We start from the raw sequence: 16,760 nt of genomic DNA, 5'->3' as shown, positions 1-16,760 counted from the left end.
CCTATTCTTCCTATTATTTTGGGGCAAGCACTAGTGAAGAATTTCAGTGCATACAATCTAAATTAATCAGAAAAATATTATATTATAAATTTTGTATATGTTTTAAATTCCACAATAAAAACAATTACTGTTTGAATGTTGTCTTTGCGAAATTGATTCATTTTACTCAGAAAAGAAGTTAAATTAATTTGATTTTCTCTTACTATTCAGTCATTAATTATAATGTTTAATTGGAAAATTAGTGAATCCAATTAGAGTTTTAATTAAAAACAAAAAGTTTTAATTTTTTTGTAATGGATATTTTAGTCATTTTTACTAAACCTTTGCCAGATCGTTAGTAAATTCAAAGTAATTTTTCTCAGAGATTCATTTCAAATGAACTCATTTTTTGTTACAATTAGGCAATTTTAACCTTCAATTTGAGATTTTGTCCCTAAATTCAACACATATTTAAAAGACAATGTCAATAATATCTATTATTGTTTTTTGTTGAAATTTAATTAACATTTTATCTAAATTTTACATAAATCACTTGAAATTAAAATCTACTTAAGTAAATTAAGTGTCACTTTGTTGCCATAGGTTTTTTAAGTAACCTCTTGTCACAGTTTTTACAGTGTAGGAAGAGCTGCATACACCAGACTAACACAGACATCCCACTATTTCGGGCCAAAAGTAGTCTGCTGTAGCAGATGAGTGCTACATGACAGACAGCACCTCATCCACCCTGTCTGATAAAGGAGGAATGGTGAAACATGAGCAGGCGGCGGTGTAGACTGTTTTTGGGTGGTGATTGCAAAGGTCTGTCAAAGCTAGATCTCTTGAATTCCAATGCTTCCATCTCCCTCTCTCTCCCCCTCTCTCTCCTTCTCTCAGCATCCAGCAGCTGCGCCTCTCATGCCTTTCCTGACGCTGAGCGAAGCCTCCCATACAGATGAGCGCCTGGAAGCCACGCACCTCTTGACGTAGCTACAGACCGGTTGCGGTGCCACTCTGTCTCCGTAGCACGTATTGCGCAACGTGACCGCTGCTCAACTGGCACCACGGCGGGCACATCCGGCTCCCACCGTCGCCTGAAATCGCCAAAAAGTGGTGTGGTGACGCCGAGACAACCGAAAGTATCGCCGGGGAGCTGTGGATAAACCATCCGGCTGCTCCTGACCGGTCTGGACCCTCCCCTCCCCTTGCCTTTCTTTCTTTTCTTTTTTTTCTTTTTTTTTTGCCACCGGGAGAGATGAGTCGAGCGCGCGGCATCGGGGTGCAGTCGGGATGTGACTATGTGAGCGCGAGAGCCTCCACTGTATACAGCAGCAGCTGGACTACTTTAAAGCGCAGAAGGTGAAAAGTGACAAATCTGTCAGTGTTTTTATTATTATTATCATTATAATTACTATTATTATTATTATTAATATTAAGCAGAGGAGGTGCTTTCGTTTGACAGCTCGCAGTCACCGCAGCAGTAAGCAGCAGAAGAAGCAGCCGTGGAGAGAGCTATGTTCGTGGGTACCGAGCCGCAATCCGCTTGTAGTCGAAAGAACCTGCGTGTCCCCGCGGGTCTTTGCTAAAGTCTACGGAATCGGTGGAGCTCACCTACCTGCAGTGGAGGAGAGTTTTTGTTTTTTTTTTGTTCCAAGGCCAGGCTTTCTGCAGCCCCACTCCCCGCGCCTGCCTGCTTCTCCACGTCCTCCGTGGTGGTTGTGTCTCCGCGAGCGCTCCGCATTTTTTGGGATTGCGTGACACTTCCCATTAAACCGACCGTTACCTGACTCTGTTCTCCTGCTGCGCCCATACATACCTTTACAGCGAACAGTTGGCGGAGGGAGGGGTGGGGGAGTCGGGGTCTAAATCAGTCTTACGTGTGGATCGGAGCGGTGCCCGTGTCTATGCACCTCAGCCACACCGCCCCGGAAAGGACTTCTCGCTTTTGAGAGCTGGATATGCAGAGATTAACGTGAAAAGGATGGATCTAACTATCTGTGTTTTGGGGCTGTTGGCGCTCATCGTGGACGGCATCCGTTGTCAAGGAGTGTATGGTGAGTTTTTGCAATTTACTCCAAATGCGATAATGACCTTGTAAAATGGAAGGGAAAAAGTGGTTTCTCATAAATCGCCTGTTGTAATCCCCTTTAAATTCACAAGGAGAAACGAATGAATGAAAGAAATGCAAAATCAGCTTGCCCCAGGTTGACAAAGCAGGTCTGAATGTCACGTTTGAATAAGGGGGGCTCCGAATGCCCCGAGGTTATACAGCAAATCGCGTGTGTAGCCAATCATACACAGCCCCTTTTCTCATCCAATCCATCACTCACGGTGGTCGGTGAGCAGGCTAAATTTAGGAGGGAGGGGGGCATCCAGTGGATTGTTACAATGAAGCATGCTAGATTTTGTCTCGAATCCTTCCGACTGCAGATGATTTGTTAGTTATAATTCAAATGGTGGACGTGGCAAGCACCTTACATTAGGCCAGATACATTTTTTTGAATGTCATCCATTAAGGCTATAATCTGTTGAGCAGCGACACTTGGCACGCACAGTCATGAATGGTTTTCATGTGTGGTGGATCAGTCTGCCCACCTCTTTCGTATGTCTGTCTGTCTGAATTTGTCTCCCTCTCCCAATAAACACGCTTAGCAAGGAGCACACATTTCCGTCTGTGGTTGTGCAACCAGTGGCACAGATCATATCTCAAGTGAATCGTCATCCACAGAGCACCGGCAGCAGCAGCAACAGCAGCACTCTGAGTGATTCATGTGCCCTAACATGGGACATGGACTTGAGTTGGACAGCCCTGACCTCTCTGTAGTAACAGTGGCTGTTAGGGGACATTGTCAGGTCAAGTTAAGATGTGGGATTGTACGTTTCAGAGGCCGTTGCCAAGCGCTTCAAAAGATCTTTGTTGCCATGGTGTGTGAGTGTGAGCGCAGAGATGATGTAGCAAGAAAAGGTTACTGTGAGCATGACAGGAACAGTCATGGTGTTGCATCTGACCAATGATGCGCCAGGATTTTATCTGTTCTCCTCCTCTGGAGAAAGGAGGTAAATGAGATAATAAATCACAGCATATGCCCCAGCAGCCGTGGCATGACTGTTCATTTGCTTATACAGTTATTCCAATTACCTTATTTCTCCCACACCTGACACCTGTTGGAGCGTTATTTCACATTGAATCACATCTGAAAATGCGAAGGGTGCGCATACACAGACACACACACACACACACACACACACACACACACACACACACACACACACACACACACACACACACATCGATTTTATATCATCTTCAAACCTCAAAGCGGCACTCATTAAGCAGTCTCAGATTTGTACTTTAGGTGTTGTTGTTTGGAGTTAGCGAATTACTCGAGTTACGTATTAAGCCCGAGGGCAGAAGTTCTCATCAAACATTGATGCCTAAAGAAATCATTGCTTTTGCTCGATTCAATAACCACTAAAGCGGCCTTGCGAGATATATTCAGGTCAGGCAGGCATGACACTGACTATCAAAACTGATGTCTGATTAAAGCTGTGGATTCTTGGTGTGAGCAAACAGTCCATGGTGCAGCATGTGCAAGCTCATTAGAAGGAGTCGTAGCCCATAGTGTTTGATATGATGTTGAGAGAGTGGTAGGTGTTGGGCTTGTAGCAGCAGCAGAAGGGACCGGGTGGGTGGGGGGAAGGTTTAGCAGATGGAACTGTTTGGACGTTCTGTGTTTGCATGTATGTTGTGCAGGCTAAAATGTTCCCCTGAGCTCTGTCAGCCCCCCCGACTTTCCAAAATTTGTGTGCCTCAGTAAAGATTTGCATAAGTCTTGCTTTCTAATCCCACTAACACAGTAATGGGAGATGAGCTGCACAGGTAGAGATAGACAGGTATAGGTTCTCAATCTCAAACTGTTATTCTATTCTTTTGAAAAATGACAAGGTATCGGCAAAAACCTCTAAACTATGCTTAAAGCAAGCTGCGTGCATCTCTTGGGAAGCGCTGTCAGTAAAAAAAAAAATCTATTGGTGAGGTTCAAAAGTCAACATTTATTATTGATAGTGGCAAAACATTTGCATGTCCCCGTCAATGTATGCACTGAAGGGTCTGACGCATGGAGGGTGTGGGAATTGTGCACCAGGTGAAAGGCAGTGAGTGGGTGACTGGGTAATGCGAGAAGGGTTGACACATGAAAGTAGCAGTTACCAGGATTTCACGAAAGCTTTCAGGCAGAGCAAAGCTTCACTGCGCTGCACTACATTTGTCACATCTTTGAAATTGGAGTAAAAAAAACAAACAAATTAGCAATAGATATTCTTAGTTTCACATGGTGAACTGCATTTCAATATTCACCCCACTAGATTTCATTATCTTCTTTTTGTTACACTCAAACCATCTCCTATCTTTCCTTCCCACAATTTCTAAATTGACCCCAGTGCTTACAAATGGGACAATTTGCAAAAATGAGACTTTCAGCGATTAGTTTTATCCCTGAGCATTGCTGTACGTCATCATCGGCCGAGTAAATGGTGGAATCATGGTGTAGAAATGAAGAAATCACATACTAGTGTGTTAAGTGGTGCTGCCAGAGTCATTAAAGAGGATTGATGAAGGCTAGTCATCCCTCCATGACTTCAGGCCACAGTGGGAAAAGGAGACACCGCTAAAGTACAACATCTGCTCCTCTCACTCCACTCCCTCCCTAATTCTTGCCTCTTTTTTCACACTTCTCCAGAAGATTGCTCTATTATGCCCACGTCTAATATTTGTTGCATTCCAGATATCCAGTAGGCCAATAACTGCTCCACCATCATAGCAAAATGGAGCTATCCCAATGCGTACAAACCTGGAAATATTCTCAAATGACATTAATGTGTAATGGCAACCAAGCTGTACTAAATAACAATATCAAAAGACTACAAGGGAACATGGCTCCTGTGATATCTCGGAAGTGTTGTTATGCGTGTTACTTTTCTGGAGATGTTCTTCCTCAGTATGTTCTCTTTGCATCAAAGTCAGTCGGCGACAGCTTCCATGGGATGTGCAGATGTTCCCGATCTCGTTTGTGTTTTGCTACTTAAGAGAAAAAAGTTCCTGCTGCTTCCCCTCCCATTCCACTTCTCCCTCACTCGCTTCGCCTTGCTCTCCCCATTTCTCACTTGCTCTCCCTCTCTCTCGTTTGCATTGAAGTCCAACCAATTGGTGGGGTTTCTTTTCATGAGCCCCGGTTCAGACGCTTTGGCTTCTAAGCTATGCAAATGCATTCTGCCAGTGAAACTAAAGCCGTCTTTGTTGGTTCTCAGAGGCCTCCTCCACAGAGTCCTTCATCATTCCCTTGGATCGGGACCCTCACATTTCCCACCGTAATGAGACCACGGATAACTCTATCGCTTCTCCTCCCTCTCACTTTCTGTCTCTGTTTCCTTGCCTGTCTATCTCTTTCCTGTCTCTCCCCCCACTCTCTGGAGGGAAACTGTACGGATGGACGTCTACAGTATATGTGCTTCAATCAGTGGTAAAATAGGATATGCAGCTCAGTATAGCCCAGAACAAGCAATCTGGTGCAGTGGAACTCTTTGCTGTGCACATTGGGGATTACTATGTACCCCTGGGTGGGGCTTCAGATAGCACCAACTTAATCAAACCGAATGTCAGTTCTCTTTGGACCCAGTCCTCTGAGATTGGCACTGAATATACAGTGCAGAGACAATGTTTGATCTTGAAGTCTGAAGCACTCCTGCCGTACTCAGTTCTCACTGGATAATCCTTGACAGTTTTACTTTAATACCCTAATACAGTGTGATTAAGGTGAAACATGTTTTCCATTGTGGTGAATTTTGGAAACCAGATTTCATAATCTCTCCAAATTCAAGTTAAAGCGGTGCTCCATCAAATACTATTCTTTTTTCACAGGTATTCTTATTATCAATTAGTATGCCTACTGGAGCAAGAGAGGGTGAGCAGATCTGATTTTTAGTATGGGTAAAAGTCCATCACCAAACCGTACATGGTAACAATGCACTGCCTTTTGTAAATACACCTGAATGCTGATGCCTTTGAAGAAAAAAATGTAAAAATGCAACACACTGTCCATGGACATTTTTTATGTCCTAGACTTTGGTTGGTCGGGATGTTGCTGGTTCAAGTTTTTGTTACTTAGCTAGCAGAGCATCAGGACTGAGACTCCTAAAGCAATTAATCAGCCCCAGCAAGCATTCATCTTGAGGATGTTTTAAAATGTTGAAAACAGCAGTACTGTTATAGATGTGTGGTGCAAGGAGTATAAGACTCGTAAAAAAGCAATTACTTGGGTGCCTCTGATGTCTGATTTTTTTTTAACTTAGCATGACCTGCTCATATTGATTTTTGCCAATTTTGATTTTCTTTTTAAGAACTATAAATGACAACAAATGCAACAACAATCAACTTTTCTTCACTGCCTAAAGAAATTATTAAACTTTGCAATCTTCCCCAAACTGCTCTAAGATACTTGATCATCTTTCATTTAAACAGCTTAAAATAAAGTGGTGTGTGAAGTGATCCAAACCCACCTTTACCTTACAAATCTAACCAAAAGCAGGTGCAACAGATTCACACAAAAAACAAATATGAAGTAACTCCATCATTTTCCAGCATGTTTATAAATTCACCAGATAATAGAACATACTCTTTTCTCTTTTTCACTCACCTCCATAATTTTCCTCAAAACTGCTTTGATGCATTGATTGCTCATTCTGAGGCTTCTGGATAACTTTAGCTTTAGCCACTTTGCATTTGTTTGCTTATTTAAAATGGTTAAGTACACCCTGGTAAGGGTGATTTAAGTGATTAGCTGTGTTGTCACCGACAGTTTGCTTTGTCGAACTTTGTATCTTTATTTACAGCAAGGAGCTTCCATTCTAATGACATGTTAGATGCTATGCCCATGTCGCGTATCCATGAAACAACCAGCTTGTAATTGAACATATGGGAGGCTGAGCAGATAGACATCAGGCCTCCCAGGTCACAAATCTGGGAGGAAAAACACAGAAAATCGACCCATGCCGCTTCCTGTTCTATGTGTGGATATGATTAAAGTTTTGGGGGACTTTTGTGGCTCAGAGCAGTGCTAATGTTTAGCTAGCAACATGTGATTATGACTTCTCAGGCAATTAATGAGTCCCAGCAAGTGTTTATCTTCAGGGTGTTTTAAAATGCTGAAAGCATTAGTACTCCTTTAGCTGTGCAATGCAAGGAGTACAGGAATAGTGACAAACTTATATTCTTTAAATTTATGAAAGATAAGAAATTAAATTCAGGCATTGGCTTTTATAGGGGGTTATTGTAGAAACACTTAATGAACGGTGTAAAAGAAACCGAACAATTAACACTGTAAAACTATACTGTGTTTTAGATTACAATAGGTACACTATAATAGCAGTTTAATGCAGAGTACTTTACTGTAACCAAATTTATTTAGTCCTTGCTGCCTAGTGACCTGTCCTTCAAACTTCCTTCTTCCTTTAATATTGACTTGTTTTGCTTCCAATTCAAAGCTGGAGTAAGTTCTATGACATCAACGTGATGATCAATTTTCTCAGACTATCTGAGGCTTCAGAGCTGCAGGAGATATTCTTTTGTATTGAACTGTTTTTTGTTGTAGACATACCACTCATGTAAATCTCTGGATAGGCCCTTAAATTGTTTTTCGGTGACATGGCGCTTAGCTGTGAAGCCAAGAGGTCATGTTTGTTGCCTGTGGTTGTGATCCTGTGGGATGTGTGTCTGTGTGCGCTCTCTGTGCCTCTTTTGGAAATTTTGAAAGATACTTTGCGTAGCTTGGCAGAAGGCAGAATTGGACACAGAGTTGTAAGCTTTAGGGTTGTACAGTAGTGGGGATTTTAACAGTATTGTCAACTACAACAATGTCCTCTGCACAGGAAATAAGCAATTGAATACTTCTCCATAGTTGAAAGCCAAGATAGAGTTGTGCACAGCCAGTAGGAATTGAATATGCTTTCAGTATGGATGTTCATGGAGTGTAATATTTTTCTTCAAGATTTGTGATCCAAACTATAAAAAATATATATAATGCAGCTTTGGCTATTTTGCACACATCATGAACAGCTGTAATACTCTCCTCCTCCTGCTTTGAGGATTTGGATAAGTTCAGGAACACAATTTACCTCTGGATCATTCAAGGCCAAATCCCTACCACAGACCAAAAGAAGCTTATTGTAACCTGGCTGGCTGCTTGAACTGTTAAGCCCACATCCCCAAACCCTGAGCTACTTTTCCTCCCCTACACAGTACCGAGGACAGGAACCTGCTGCTAATGATGTTGTCCTCATTCATTCATTAAGATACTTTCTGGTGCATGTCTGGACCAACCTTTACTTTGTAGTTTATTTAATTATTCTGTGCTTTTAATGAAGTCTTGCATGCCCTCTAATCTGCAGAGAAGCCCCCTCCCCTGCACTGAACCAAAACAGATATTTTCCTTTTGTCTCCTGACATTTTCATGAAGTGGTCATTTTTCACCTTGAATCATTAAAAACAAGATTGAAATCTTAAATGTCAAACTTTGGTCCTGCTAATATTAAAGTGTTCAATTGCAAAGCTTTTATCTGTAGTGATTTCATTTCATGTAATAGTGTTAATATCCGCATGTCGACAGGCACATGGTTAAACTCAGATAAATTAAACCTACAATATCTTGGCTTTAGAAGCCAGACTGGTCAATAACTATGGTGCATTTGCAACATGACGTATGACAGATGTTAATTCCAGAACAAGACTCTCTTTGGCAGTGCAGAATGCTCCCTTTTCTTTTCACCCCCAGTCTCTTATGCCGTTTACATGAGATAACTGGAACATCTGTGAAGGGACTGTCATTTAGACAGATGCAGGTAATTAATATTTAAATACTATTAACTACTGCAGTATTGACCAAAAGCAGTAGTGAGCCTAGAAAAGTAATCTGCCAACCCTGACGTGATTGCTTATAGTTAGATAAGGAAGTGCAATATTTATTGTTCTTATGGTTCTCCACATTTCTATGGTCTAAACACATCTAGTGATGCTAGTGGATAATACAGTAGCCTAATATGTTTCCTGACAGTAATAGAATTTTATTTTGTACAATTTTAAGTATCAGGGCATGCTGACCATGTAATGCAATGTGACATCCCATGTTCCAGTCAGACAAGGACTCTTCATGTGATCCATCATCTTTCACGATGTCATTTCCTTTCTGTGCTATACTCAATACCTATAAAGTAAACATTGCCAACAGCTACATATGAATGACACTGATCTGTAAATGTCATTTATGGCTCCAGTTTAAGCATAAAAGATGGAGATTTACATGCACTGCTAGCGTATTCTGACACTGGCCTCATGCAAATCTGCTTTGAAAAATGATTCCTATTTTCTGCTCGCACTCGGGAATTGGATAAAAAAAAAAAAGAGGAGTTTTCTTTAGAGAAGGTGAGGGAGTGCTGCTGTTTTGCATTATCTCAAATCCCCTGCATACTGTTAGTCCACCCACGAAGGATGTTCCATAATGTGTTACCTGAGGATAGAAAAACTGCGTCGGACTGACATCTCCATCACCCATTCATTTTGTTTTGTTGCTATTTTTATTATTAGTGCATGGACTTCAATGAACTCCACCCATAAAAAAACAATTCTAGTAAGACAGAGTGAATGAACACGGTTGTCAGTTTATAGAGCATTACATTTCCAGAGTAAGCAGTCATAGTGGTAGGTCTTTACTGGAGTAAAAAATGCAACACTCCACTCGAACATTTACAGTAAGAAGGAATAAACATACAACAGAGTAAATATTACCACTTCCAAATGTGAGAGGTTACAACAACAAATTTACTATGGATGCAATCAGCCAGCTGTTTCCATTTCTATTATGAGAATGATATCTTAACTCTGGATGCTTACTGATACCATGTATTGGTCTGATACCAGTGTTATTGTAACGACTATACTTGTAAAGTAGATCATACTTTGGTGATTTAGGTAACATATGGTTCAACTTAAACATATTTATAGAATATAAATTAACACGAATGAAATAAAAGTATGTAAAAACTATTTATTTATTTGGTTCATAAAGACACTCATTAGGCTGCTGCACACTGCTGTTACTTGGAGTTGGGCTAGTTTTCCCTTTTTCGTGCACAGCTCTAGTTCCAACTAGTGTCCTTATAAGTTCTCTCAGAATGAACGTAAAGAGTAAATTTAATAAATAAATAAATAAAGCCAAAACATGCAAGACAAGTGGTCCCCGTAAAGGTGGGAACAAACTTGTTTCAACACTTGGGGCAAAAACACATAGTTGAGTACAAACAGGCTAAGAAGACTCAGGCAGAGGAGATGCTAGCAGCTTTTGATGCGCAACCCTTGTACAGCTGCTGTTATTGTGTGTATATTTATTTATATTTAGATTTCTTCATACATTCTTATATAGTTCTATACTGTGTATTGTGTATTTTGTTGTACAGTTATTTTATTTTCAACTTTAATTTATATATTTTATCTTATTCTTCCCAGTTAAATTTACCCTTCATTCTAATTTGTGTTGTACAGTTATTTCATTTTTAACCTTAATTTATATTTTATTCCTTCCTAGTTAAATTTACCCTTTTTAATTTTTCATATTTATTTCCTATCTTATTCATAGCCTTTCCTTTTTTGTTTTCTTTAGGTCACGAGCAGTTGTCCAAGCATTTCACTACATATCGTACTGTGTATGACTGTGTACGTGACAAATAAAATTTGAATTTGAATTTGAATTTGAACCCAAAAGGAAACAAATGACTCAATTGAGCACTGCTGCAGCACTCGCTAGTTTGATTTGAAATTAGTGATGCATGGTGGAAACGAGGGACTTTAAGTAGCTACTTAGGCTACTTTTATTCTTACACTTGACCCATGTTGCATCACTGGACATAAAGCTGTGTTGCTGCTATATCACAGTAACGCTGCTGCTAGCACCTTGTTTCAGTAGGTCCACACTTTGAATTCTGTCTGTTATTAATGACAATATCAGCAAAGAATAGGAAATGCTCCTCATTTACTTAGATATATAAATGCTACTCTCTTTAAGCTGAAAGTGTTGATAAAGCTGTTTAGTATTTTTCCCTACAGTATATTGTTATAGATATCATGGCAGATTTTCTTTAAATATTGTTGAGGATATATCACCCACCCCTACCGAACATACAAATAAAAGCTTTTGGCCTTGCTTCGAATACCTCAGAATTACTGACCTTTTGCTGTTAGCTTTTCCTGTGCTACATTAGCCCCTGCCATTAGCTGCTGCTGTGAGATAGTGAAGTAAACACAGAACATCTCAGAACTAAACTGAATGGATCGGCCCATAGATTGACTCCACGTCACCAATATCACGGTGAGGATTGTTTCGGTTTTCTGCAAAATGGATCAAAAGCTCTGACTCACAGCTAAGTGAATCATTCATTAACATCTCACACTGTATTTGCTTTGTTGTATCTGAAATTAAACTCATTAGCTGAATTTAGTTAATCACATTCCGCACTAAATTTCATTTTTTCTAACATATACTCATGACACAGTTTGTCTGTTATATGCTTTGCAGCTTGTTCAGCTCATGAGTGCTGTATGCTGTATAGGGATAGATAAACAAGACCAGATGCATAGTGAGGAGCTGTAACTGTATATGGTGCATGTTGATAAGAACAGATGAAAATACCCCTTTACCCAGGTTTAGAATTTGTGCATAAATGGAATAAACAGATGTATTTATGCTTCCAGAGAATGAGACAAAGTGACTGTTATTGCAAAAGACTGTGTCAAAATTCATTTTGTACATCGATAATTCATGGGTTTTCAATATCACATGAGCTATAACAACTGCTAACCTTATACTGCTATTATATTTGTTAAGCCTGCAAATACAGTATATACAGTATATTTTTAAGATGTATTCAGCGACTTGGCTTTCAAGCTCTTTTCACTCTGAATGTGTTTTTATATCTTGAGTTATCATTTCCACAATTGGCATCACTTCAAATTACAGAGAATTATACATGTTACCCAGCTTCAAAGTGACGCGAATGATGAAAGCACCTCATTGAATATGAATTACTCCTGTCTCAAGTTATGCATCTTGCTCGATTGAATTGTCTTTGTTAAGACAAACTGGCAGGACCTACATTTACACACATGAAGTACAAATCACTCAGCAATCCCAATAGGTGGCTTACAAGAGCAACAGAGATCCTTTTAGCAGCACTGTGCAGGAAATAAAAAACAAAACAAAAAAAGAAAGCCAGGGAAGGATTGGTACGTTGTGGCACCCACAAGAGGCTAATGCCAACCTTCAACTATGTCACTTCAGCCCACACAGGCATCCTTCCTAAGTGCTGCTCCTGTGAAGTGATGTCTGTTGTCATGGTGACAGTATGTGAGCCTGGCATTGCACGTCCTCTGACTTCACCGCTGCCTTCCTCGCTCGCTTCTTCCTTCCCTCTCTCCCTCGCAGCCTACCCACATTCTCTCCTTCCCCTCACATGCCAGCAAATCAATCGCTGAAACAAATGTGAAGTGATTGCAGAAGCGCAAGCTTCTCGCAGCATCCTTACAATTGCGCAAGAGAGCAGATAAAATTGCTGTGTGGCGTGGAGTGGGTCGGGGGAGTGGGGGTGGTGTTGGGAGGGGATGATGAGGCGAGGGTGGTGGTGGTAGAAGGTTGGGTTGGTGGGGGTGTTGAGACAGAGTCTCTTCAAAATTCAGCACTGTTTCATTGCTGAGGCAACTCTAGGATGGAGCTTAGTTATCTTTTTAGAAAATACTGCTTAAGCTTCTCTGACAAGAAGGAACAGTAGCAAAGTACCTTTGTTGACAATGATGACTTCAGTAGTTTCACTTCAGAATAAATGCCAAACATGCCATGCAACGCAGAATGGGGGACCTTCCTATAGAGACAACTTTGCATAAATCTCCTAACAACTCTTCTCCCCACCTAATAGTGAAAATGCATTTTTCCCCTCTTCTCTTAAATGTAGGCAGTAACCTATTGGCAAAAGGAGACCGAGCCTGTGGAGTTGTACTGTGGCTCTGCACAGGCACTGTGAAATTTTAACACAGATGACCGTGCAGTTTGTGTGAGTGTGGAAGGATGTGTACTCGTTTTCTGTGTGCGTGCGTGCTTTTTCATCTATCTAGGGCAACACTTTGCTGAGATATTAATTTAGCAGTGTGATTTATGACCATGTTCACACATCATTCTGTCGAAGCAGGACTCATCATGGATGGCGAACGTGCCTGAAAGTGCCTGTGAACGTGTGATTTAGTCATTATGTATGCTTTTGTACTTGCTTTTATACTTACTGCACCTCCCACCATTTTTAAAAGGATATCCAACTGAGTGCTAAGCCCTTTTTTGTTATTTAGCTTTCTGTGTATCCCTCAATAGTATCTAAAAACCTTATTCTTCTAACAGAAATTCACGATGTAATAACTAATCTCTTTAGCGCCATGCTCTCTTCATCTCTCCACCAGACACAGTATATCCCAGAGGCTGTTATACCCATGGGGATAACCTCAAGCCCTGCACTGTCAGTTAATGGCTTCCTATGCCAAAGCAAGCAAAGTCATCTCTAGTACGCAAAGCACTTCTTCATTGAGATTTTGTTCAGTGGAAAAAGGTGGAGGAAGGAAGGTATAATGCAGATCTCGCAGAGTTTTTGCCCAGTCCTGCACGTCTGCTGTCTTCCCTCGTGTTTATCCTGAACACTTCTGCAAAGGCTTTGCTCAATTTAAGTATAGTAGCCACGCATCAGCTGTTCAGAACAAGAAATGCCCAGAATCTGAGAAAAACTAGTTGACTCGTGCTGTCAGCAGCGCCCACTTAGAAATCCAAGATTTGTGCTGCAGTAATTAGCGGTGGCTCTTGAACGAGTCTATATGTGTCTGCTCAGCATCACATGTGTTTCTTTTTGGAGAGCTTGCAGTTTCTTTGGCCAGTTCAGATTTTTGACATCAGGTCAGAACCTACAGATTTAAAATTTGTCTTGTTCTGTACCCCAAGAAACCCTACCTGCTACTAAGAATTCTTCTGTGTAATTATCAATAAATGTTCATGATTAAACTTTTTTACTAACTAACTTCCAATTTGTTCATATCTACACTTGTTAGAAAGCCTGCTGTAACTCTCGCTCAAACAAATATCAAAATAAAGTGCTCCCAATTGTCGCTTTTCTATATAAATAAAACTAATAACTGCAGTATATTCCACTTCATCTAACATGAACAACATGTCTGCATCTCTCTGTAATTAGCCTAGACCACCAAAGCATTAGTCTGCTCTTCTGTGCCACTATGTTCAGCTTTTATGGGCACTTGAAACAATACTGAATGAGCTGAACAGGCTGTGTTAGAGCTGAGGCAAATAAATGTTGAATAGAATTTACTTTAGATGAAATTATTGCGCTGCAGAAAAGGAGGAACCAAGAGTGACTATATGAAGGTTGGTAAAGCCTTAGAAAAATAAGGAAGAGTGCATCAGATGATGCACATGCGATTTAGTGGCTATTGCACTTACATTTAGAGAAATGATGTCAAATGTTGTTTCAAGAAATAAACATCACAGTTTTGCATTTATTGCATTTCTGTATAGCATATTGCTACCAATTATCAAAGTTGCTGTCTGCACTGCTGCAGCCTGTAGTTACAGTCATATGATAAATAAGATTTTCACAGGACTCTGTTCTTTTCGGGGGTTCTGTAGGAGTTTTGCTGCTCTCCTTGGGTTTGTTGCCCTGTTGTATTGCCCATTCTGGGCTATACTTTAGCTGTTGGACAGATGGCCTAAAATTTGACTCTAAAATAATTTGGTATACAGAGGAGTTGTTGGTCAACTCAGTGACTATAATGTGCCCAGGTTCTGTGGCTGCAAAGCAGACCTAAATGACAGCTCCTGCATCACTGTGGGTGTTAAGAGTTTGTGCTAATATGCTGTTTGGTTTTAGCCAAACGTAGTGCTGTCCATTTTGTCCAAAGAACTTAGTTCCATAAGATCTGTGATTTGTTCAGATTCAGCTTTGTAAACCTAAGCCGTGCTGCCATGTTCTTTTAGAGAGAATAGGCTTTCTCTTGTCAGGCCTTCCAAACAACCCATACTTGTTCAGTCTTTTTCTAATTGTGCTGTCACGAACTTTAACATTTAACATGCTAACTGAGGCCTGTAGAGTCTAAGATATAGCTCTTTGACTTTTTGGAACATTGCAGATTATGTCTTGAGGTGACAGTATATTTGCCACTGCTGGAAAGATTGTGGGTTTGTGTTAGCGCATACCTGAATGCTCCAGACTAGCAAACTGGCAAGACGTCAGCTTTTATAGAGGACCTCACACTCACTGATGATCAGGTAATCAAGTACATTTGCTTAACAACACCAGACTGCTTAATTTTGCTCTGGACTGCATAGAAACCTTTTTTCACACGACTGTATATTTCTGATGAGGTGATCATACTGGGCACAGGGTAACAGACTCTGATGTACATGCATATTTGACACTGATCTCTTAAAATGTTAGCAGTTATGGCGAATTCCTGTTTCACAGAGATCAACATACAGAATGTCATGCATATATGAAACAGTGAGAATCAGTTGAATTCAGAGCCAAACAGAGTTTTCCCAGTCTTAAGAAATACCAACCTCACTTGCCCAAATATCTGAATAGAGAGAGACAGTTGGTAGTCCTTTTTACTTGTCTTTCATGTCAGTTAGATGTGTTTAATCTTAAGCTGACTGAAGCCTAAAGGAAGCCTCCTCAAATGCCATGTTCACAGCTTAAGCTGACCTCCTGGCCTTATTTTCATCATTTCTGCTTCTCCCAGATTCCCTCCATTGCTATTTCCCTTGTTTACAATAATATTACTCCCTTTTTATTCAGCGTACTTCCTAAGAATAAGAAACGGTCTTGTTCGAGCTTTCTAGCGCCTCTTCAGCCATGTGATTACCATGCGACGGTTGCTAAAATATATGTTGGAGCACAGTTTATATCTGTCTGTCTTTTGGTTGTAATCAAAGGTCTCTCCGCAAAGCAGAAAAGCTTCCCTCAACGGCGTTTTTTTTTTCTTTCTGATGCTAACAGCCAGACTCACCGTGGATTTTATCCTCCAAGCTCAATTGGGGGTTAGCTTGATTGTGTGAAATTGCAGATCAATAGTCGATTTGATTGTTTAGGGACTGCTGTGTCAGTCCCAAGTTCTTCAAGAAGAACATCAGTATTTTAGTGATTTATTCTAAAAAATAGTAAACATAGATTCCCAGCTGATTTTGACCACAGACATTCGATATCCATATTACCTGCAGGATTGAAATAAATGTTAATGCGTGCCTCTTTTTGTTATGTTGTAGGTGTATTAATCAAACGCATCTAGTGTATTTCCCTGTGGTGACACAGGTGACTTAACACTACACAGATATCAGAGATTTATCAGCTTCACTAAAGGAGAAGTGGTGCTCTAGGCCATTTCATCATGTTATTAAACGAAATGACTAATCTTGTATAATTAAAAATATACTACAAAATCAATTTTATTGGATGGTCTGGTGGAATATGATTTCCCTCTTGCCTTCGGGACCCTGTTTTAAAGTAAAAGGAAATATTAAAATCATTAACTAGTGTAGGTAGATGTAATAAAACATATACTGAATTCTTTCATTCCAGGATGTTGTGATTCAAATGAGTTGAGTTTTGCTGGTTTCTGTGCTCGGTGTGCTGATGTGGAA

The 16,760-nt window shown here is 40.4% G+C and overlaps 1 protein-coding gene across 3 annotated transcripts in view; it reads left to right on the top strand.

The window, feature by feature from the left end:
- Window positions 1-748: 748 nt before the first annotated feature.
- The window catches only part of LOC146557575 (MAM domain-containing glycosylphosphatidylinositol anchor protein 2), a 201,752-nt gene continuing 185,740 nt past the window's right edge, over window positions 749-16,760 (top strand). For all 3 annotated transcript variants that reach the window (XM_085246108.1, XM_085246107.1, XM_085246106.1), the window contains exon 1: window positions 749-2,033. In XM_085246108.1, coding sequence (XP_085102234.1) covers window positions 1,961-2,033 — 73 coding nt within the window. In that variant the 5' untranslated portion in view covers window positions 749-1,960. The remainder of the gene's footprint in view (window positions 2,034-16,760) is intronic.

The sequence above is a fragment of the Mchenga conophoros genome, linkage group LG15 (genome assembly GCF_057382185.1).
Source record: "Mchenga conophoros isolate Kocher_MC1m ecotype Shallow Benthic linkage group LG15, M_conophoros_male_GT1.1, whole genome shotgun sequence".
Lineage (NCBI taxonomy): Eukaryota > Metazoa > Chordata > Actinopteri > Cichliformes > Cichlidae > Mchenga > Mchenga conophoros.
The sequence above is the reverse complement of the archived record's forward strand: the minus strand, read 5'-3'. Positions and strand labels throughout refer to the sequence as shown.